Raw genomic sequence first — 7701 nt, 5'->3', positions numbered from 1 at the left:
GATGGCAGCTGATTTCACTTCATGCTGCCACTGAATCTGCTAGGCTGGGGAAATTATTTCTGTCTCCACCACCTGGCTATCATGCAGACCAAAGTCTTTGAGATATAGCACTATGCTCTAACTATTCCAACTAGTAGCTTCCTGTCTCATGGATGGAAGTTGAGCATAGCAAGTTGTTGGATCAGACTCAGCACAAGGTATTCAAGAGGCCTTGGTATAAGCCTGTCACAGTAATAAATAGATCCTAAGGGCAAGCTTTATGATGCTCTCAAAGAAGGCAGTGAAAGCACACTCGTGTAGGAATGGGAGAGGCCATAAATACTTAGTAAATAGAATCACAGAGCAAAACACCTCGTCTGAAGAAGAAATACGCAAATCCAAACTACAACATTTCCCAGTACACAGAACCCAGTGTCTGAATACAAAAAAGTTCAGTATATTACTTCTTTCAAACCTACTGCCCTTGCCTAAGTTGCACTGGTTACTTCTGCTGTGTTTACAATAAATCCCAGTCAGAAACTTCCTAACATTCTACAGAAACTTAGTTCAGCAATCTTGAAGCATCTTGAGCTCCATTACGAAGTACTATACATACCTCTTTTGTATAGAAATACTACTATTACTCCAAGTGTCACACAAATAATGAAAGCTGCAATAAGACCAGCTCTACTCAATTCATGATGGCTGTCTCCTTTAAACAAACAAAATAAGGACTGGTCAGTTAGAAAGTAACTGTGTGCTACATTACTTCAGAATAAATACAACCCTGAGTATGTTTATAGGTATTTGGTTTTTAAAAAGTAACCTCAAGAAATTAATGTACCAGAGTCAGTTATTAGCAAAATCTACACCAGCTCTAGGAAAGTTAGCTGGTAAGTTCCCTAGTACCATGAAGGCACATCACCACTTGAAAGGTGATGGCCATCCCATTTTTTGGCCTATGAAAGGCTGAGCCAGAAATCAGCCAAACGAAATTTCATCAAATATCTTCTACTGGGTTTGTGTGGCAAGGTTTTGGTAGCAGGGAGGCTTCAGGGGTGGCTTCCGTAAGAAGATGCCAGAAGCTGCCCCCATGTCAGACAGAGCCAATGTCAGCTGGCTCCAAGATGGACCCATCAGTGGCTAAGGCCAAGCCCATCAGTGACAGTGGTAGCACTTCTGCAATAAGCTGTTTAAGAAAGGGTAAAAAGGGACATGCAACAGCAGACAGAGAGGAGTGAGAACGTGCAAGACAAACAGCCTTGCAGACACCAAGATCAGTGAAGGAGGAGGAAGGAGAGAAGGTGCTCCAGGTACTAGAGCAAAGACTCCCCTGCAGCCCATGGAGGTCCATGGTGGAGCAGATATCCACCAGCAACGCATGGAGGTCTATGGTGGAACAGATATCCCCCTGCAGCCCATGGAGGAACCCCACACCAGAGAAGAGGGATGCTCAAAGGAGGTTGTGACCTGTGAGAAGCCCGCGCTGGAGCAGCTCCTGGCAGGACCTGTGGCCCTGTGGAAAGAGGAGCCCACACTGGAGCAGGTGTGCTGGCAGGAGCTATGACCCCGTGGAAGGGACCCATGCTGGAGGAGCCTGTTCCTGAAGGATGCACTCCATGGAAGGAACCCATGCTGGAGCAGTTCATGAAGAACTGTAGCCTACAGGAAGGATCCAAGTTGGAGAAGTTCATGGAGGACTGACTTCCATGGGAGGGACCCCATGCTGGAGCAGGAGAAGAGTGTGGGGTGGAAGGAGTGGCAGAGACAACACACAATGAGCTGACCAAAGCCCCCATTCCCATGCGTTGCTGAGGAAAGGAGGTAGAGAAATTGGGAGTGAAGTTAAGCCTGTAAAGAGGTGGGATGGGGAGCAAGATGTTTTAGATTTGTTCCTGTTTCTCATTAATTTAATTTATCAAAACAGAATCATTTTCCCCGAATCAAGTCTGTTTTGCCCATGATGGTAACTGCTGAGTGATCTCCCTCTCCTTATCTCAATCCAACAGGCTTTTATCATATTTTCTTCCCCCTATCCCACTGAGGAGGGGGAGTGATAGATCAGCTTGAAGAGCACCTGCCAGCCAGCCAAGCTTAACCCATCACATGCCTCAATTCTAACAAGTCCAACACATACTTCCAGTGAAGAAGGAAGAATTCTACATTGGTAAGCCATAAAAATTACTTCTGCATCGAAGTGGGAGATCTTGTCAGCTAGGGACTGCCTTAAAAAAGAGCAAGCTGAGGCTGTCCCAAAGAAATAAGCTGCCACGGAAAAACTTTTCTCCTTTTTTATATCTGTTTGTGAAGGAAGAAAAGAATTATGCTGACTCATGTCCATGCTTTGTGCATTTATAATCTTCTATGAGAAATTATTTTACCTAATGGCTGTTAGATGACTCACCTGAAATGACTGAAGAGTTTCACTGCAATTCATGGAAAGCAATACAACACGATAGTCATTAGCATTGATTATGCAAGACCAGAAGTTTCAGAAGAGATAGTCTAAGTGTGTCCCCCTCTTTATTATCATTCATTTCAAGTCACAGCTGAAGGTTTTATTCTATCGCGGTCCCTGCAAAAAGTATCTTTTGGGGGGGGATCAAACTGTCAACCTCATACCTTTCACCAACCTTAACCCCACTTCTAGCAGACTAATAACTTCTGACTGCTCAGGAAGATGAATTTAAAGACTAAAAAGCATCAGTAGGAATCTTACAAAGTCCATGCTGCTTCCCAACCCAGCCTCTCAGACTTATATATAAAACCTGACCCATTCATTACCTTTTGTGTCTGACAAGCATTGAGTCAAAGAGATTTCAGAGCTCTTTTCCGTTTGAGAGAATTTAACGAAGCACGTAGCTTTCGCGGAAGCACCAACATCCTTCTTAGGGATGAAAACTTCTGGGATGTGATGAACGGTTTGCAGTATGCCATTCAACTTCCATGTGTAATTCAGAGGCTTTGGGAAATCTGCTGTACATTTCAACGCAAAGCTATCCCCCCTGACATGGCAACTTGTTTCAGGTTTTGAAGGGGGAGCTAGAAAGAGGGAAAAAAAACCAAAACAAAAACCATTATATATTATTTTGGTTATAAACTGCCTTAAATTTTATCACAGACAACAAAAGCAACAGGAGGGTGCATAGACAAAAATGTATGTGCAAGGTGTGTGTGTGCACATGCACATGCGTGAGAAATCTATTTCTAAAAGCAGCCCTGTTTGTGGTTCTTCTGTGCCTAGTTTGAGACTCCTCATGGTTCATTGTCAAGAGGATTAATACACACACTGGTCAAATATATTTCCTAAAGACTACTAGTAAAGCTGTGTAGATCTCCACAGGATAATACCACAGATATCTAACCATGTATAGTACGCCTCCAGGAACATCTTTAGTAGACACCTAATGCCTGGGATAACTTGGCTCAGCTTGATCAAAGAGTTTGGTTATATACCTGAACGTACAGAGTGTGCCATCTACACCCATTCTAGGAGTCATTCCAAGGTGACCAATGACAGGCACACAAATTAGATTCCACCTTTGGAAATCTGTTTAAAGTGCCTAAGCAACTTAATAGAGCCAAAAGAACAGCCTCCCTCTGTTTCCATTTGCTTCCCTGGCAAATAAACAACCCTCCTTATAGCCTTCTGAGGGTGAATAAAGTGGTGCAAGTTCTTTACGCAGTTCTTCCACTACTTACGTAGGACAGTAAGCGTGAAGGTTAAGAAAGAACTTTCTTTCTGAGTACCCAAGTACTCTAATACGTATATGCCAGCATCACTGTTCTGCAAGTTAAATATAGTCAAGCAGCCATTCTCCTCATTCAGGAAGCCTCTGTTATGGAAAGGAGTAAAATACGTCGTGTTTTGCCCTTCCCATTCAGCCACTTTATCCTTGTTTTTTGTCCAAATTATTTCCTCTGGTTTTTTTCCCTATATTTACTGGAAAAGTAAAGTTTTCTCCCACAACGCCAAACAGGCCCTGGCAGCAGATGTCTGTTACAGGGGGAAAAAAAAGAGAAAAAAGTTACTTTAACAATTGTTTTATACACTATTGCTTAACTAATACTGTATGCACTACCAGATACGCTCAAATTTAGGTTAGAAGCACATCACAATGTTGATAAAGGAGGCATGTGTCAGTTAAGAATTACCCAAACCCAGCCTTTCTGTACAATCATGTGACAGGCACCTCAAAGGGATCCAGTTTCCACATAATGGTCCCAGGTAGAATCACAGTTTGAACCTTCTTCCCTATCCTAAGCTCCTCTATCCTCAGTATTTTCCCCTCTATTCACTTGAATTAGGCTTCCTTTCATCTCCTCTGATAGAGAAGATGAAATTTAAGAGTTGTTGTCACCAGCAAAATCTATCTCAGCATCCTGTTGCAGAATGCCCAGACTGAAGATCCTGCTGAGCAAATAAACTGCAATTTTCCCAGCATGAGTATCCACAGAGTTAGTAAAAAAGCACACTTCCCATACAAAGTTGCTACTCTGTTCAAAGCATCTGCTCTGAAACCATGGGGATAACAGGGACTTCCTTGGAAACCTCACTTCATCAAGTTTATGTTAAATAACTTCCCAAGCAACAGAAGGGGGCTGTCCAGAAACTTTTACTGCTATAAGTTTTGAATCAATTGTATTCTGCTCAGAAGGCCTAGACATCCAATATAAATAAAAAAACAAGAGAAAAGAAGAACGAGAAGAGATTTTTCCTAGTCTTTATTAAGAGCAGCTACATGTGCTAAAAAATCTACTCATCTAACAGATGATACATTCTGCTGTGGGGAAGGGATACTGTAAACCATTAACATCTCTGTGTCCCTCCTCTGGTCTTCAGCAATCACCTCCTACTTCTCCTACTTCTGAATGGCTCTAACAAAAAAAAAAGTCACAAGACTACTGCCATGGCAGACATGCATGTGGACACTGACAAAAACATGGCAATACTGACTTCAAGTTCAAGTTACACTTGCAGTAAGGACTCGATTCTACTCCACTACTAAGTTGAAGGAAGGGCATGAGTATAAATACAGCAACTGCACGCAGTGAAAAAGAAATATTCAGGAGCTTATTCTTCAAGACAATTGCTCCCAAGTATCAGCTACTATTTTGCATTTGCTTTGCTTTTGTGTTTTCAGAGGGGGTTTATTCCTAAATGGCATCAAGACAAGAATTCATCAAATCCTGTATCATTCTGTGCTTCCCTCCCTTCTCATGCCATCTTCAGATGAAAACTTACTACTGTTCATAAAATCAGTGCGGATACTACAGCTTTACTGCACCAGGACAAGTCACTTCACTGTGTATGAGTCCAGAAAACAAACTATAAGCCCATCTCACTCCACATCCTAACTCCTTCCCATAGGAAAGCAGCCACAAGGTCAGCAAGGCCAGTCATTAAGATCAGGCTTCCCATGGGCAAAGAACAATGCTTGCCAGCATACTAGAACATTCTGCTCTTTGGCCTGGTGCCACACCACAGAAACTGTCTGAGACACAGAATGAAGACAAGCAATGGGAAGCACTGGGAAACACGCTTCTGTGTGCTCAGGTAGAGAACTGCACGCACAGAAGGGCTAGTCCAGGCCTTACTTCTCATGGACTATCCAACCTGCTTGCAGTGAGTACTGTTCTCATGCCATTACAGTTTCTACTTTTCTTGCCTGCACTTACACAGTAGCCTTTTCCAGGCACAGGAACTGGAAAAGTAAAGAGAGGGCTCAGCTATCACTCCCACATCTTTTCATGACAACCCTCCTGCCTTTGTCTTCTGTCCTGCTCAGATAGATTTAAACATTCCACTTGTTCCTGCTGTTCCAGTATGAGCATCTCTTTCCACTTATCTCAATTAGCAATTTCCAGAAAAGAACAGAACCCAGGACCTCCAAACATTTGTCTTTGGAGACCACAAGGCAGCAGGATGCTGTGCAAAATGAAACGCTGTTCTGATGTGATGAAGCTTGGTGTCTTGTTAGAGATTTGTTTCATAAAGACAATGTCTATGAATGCATTTTCCTCAAGAAGACCTCTCTCACTGCCCAGGGACCTATAGTGCTCCCAGCATGGAGAAAAACTCCCTGCTCTACCAACTGTGAAACTCTGCCTCTCATTAACTTCAAGCTGAGGTGGCTTAATGTAGCAAGTCACAGTGGCTGTTGACAAGAGCAAGGTAATTCAATTCCCTTCTGGGAAGAAAGCAGCCATTTTCCAGATACTAAAAATATAAGCAAGGAGAGCCACCACTGGTCAGCCCACCACTAATAACTTCCTAAGCCTCAGTGGGTATTGATGCATGTAAACTCTCTGTATCTTTGCTCTCAAAAGTCAGCCATGAAAGTTAGGTTGGAGTTACAAGAGCAAGATTGCTTCTTCTTCAAGCCCAGAAATGAGACTGGAAGAAAGCAGACCTGAAAAGAAAACTCATTTTCCCTCCACAGCTGCTGCTTGGTGTGGAGGATCACTGTCCTTTTCAGTTCACTCGTTTTGTTGGCTGGTGAAAAAATGGTACGGCAGCAAGGAGCTAAAGAGTTCCTGCCCAAGGACACTCAGGGCTCTCAGGAGTAAGACAGGATAAACGTCATCTCCTCCTCTCTAAAACCAGGGATCAGACACTCACTTCCCTGCTATGCTGCTCTAATGAAAGTCTGAACAAACCTCCCACTCAATGCTTACAGCTTCCTTTTTTTCACGGAAATGATGCGTAAGGTCTCCACCACTGTTTCAGCTTCTGAAGAAAGCAAGTGTCATCACGCATTTCCTAAATTTCCCAGGGATTTCCCCCCTCTTTTCTACTTCATTTTATAAGGGGACAGATTTCCCATTTCACAGCAGTTAACTTCTCTGCTGGACAAACACCTTTAACCACACCTGTCAACTCTCAAGATCAAAGGAGCCTGTGCATTCAATCCAGAGATGATCCTGGCTTTCCAAGGACTAAGACCATTAATTACATTAAGCTAAGAAACTCTCAAGTAACTTTTTTCACTCTGTGTCCATTATGTAGTGTTAAATATCAATGGAAAAACACACCTATTTGTTTCTTTTTGGTATTAGTATGATATAACAACCACAGCTCTGGAGACAAAGATTTATAAGGAGTTTTTAAGCAGGCAGGAGAGGATTAATTTTTTTTCCCTTTTGTGAGAAACTGGACAAGGCTTTGAGCACCCTGGTCAAGTGGACAGTATCCCTACCCATGGCATGGAGGTTGGAACTAGATGAGCTTTAAGGTTCTTTCCAACCCAAATATTCTGTGCTCCTATTAAATTCAGGACTTCCTGTTTATTTAGGAAGATCCAAGAGTAAGATAACAAGACAACACAATCAGGTGTCAGCTTTACACAGCTGATGACTAATCTTTCAATTCATACCATTTAAAAACTATGTATAGCATTTCTATTAGCAACCTACTGAACTAACCACATTCTACGAGCAACCCGAATTTGTGAGAAGTCCAGATTTTTTCCCATTCATCAAAAAGGCACTGGAGCTGCTCTAAGGTCTCCCCGCAGCTTTCTCTTCCCCAGGCTGAACAAGCCCAGCTCCCAGTTTTCCTCCCAGGAGAGGCGCTCCATCCCCCTGTTCAACACGCAATCCCAGTGCATGCGAGAGGAACTGGCTCTGCCAAATACCCCCAATCAAACGGACTGGAAGGGAGCAGGAACTGCCCTTCGGCGCCGCGCTCCCAACGCCGGAGTCCACCGCAGCTGCTAAGCC

The 7701-nt window shown here is 43.2% G+C and overlaps 1 protein-coding gene across 1 annotated transcript in view; it reads right to left on the bottom strand.

Annotated features, from left to right (window-relative positions):
* Nucleotides 1-595: 595 nt before the first annotated feature.
* CD58 (CD58 molecule) overlaps nucleotides 596-7701 on the bottom strand; it is a gene marked incomplete at its 3' end in the record, with an annotated part of 7375 nt that continues 269 nt past the window's right edge. The window contains 4 exon segments of the mRNA XM_010015855.1: nucleotides 596-691; nucleotides 2764-3021; nucleotides 3682-3901; nucleotides 3903-3976. Coding sequence (XP_010014157.1) covers nucleotides 596-691; nucleotides 2764-3021; nucleotides 3682-3901; nucleotides 3903-3976 — 648 coding nt within the window.

Source organism: Nestor notabilis, unplaced genomic scaffold (genome assembly GCF_000696875.1).
Source record: "Nestor notabilis isolate BGI_N333 unplaced genomic scaffold, ASM69687v1 scaffold6406, whole genome shotgun sequence".
NCBI classification, from domain to species: Eukaryota; Metazoa; Chordata; class Aves; order Psittaciformes; family Psittacidae; genus Nestor; species Nestor notabilis.
Note: the sequence above shows the minus strand (reverse complement) of the source record. Positions and strands in the feature narration are given on the sequence as shown.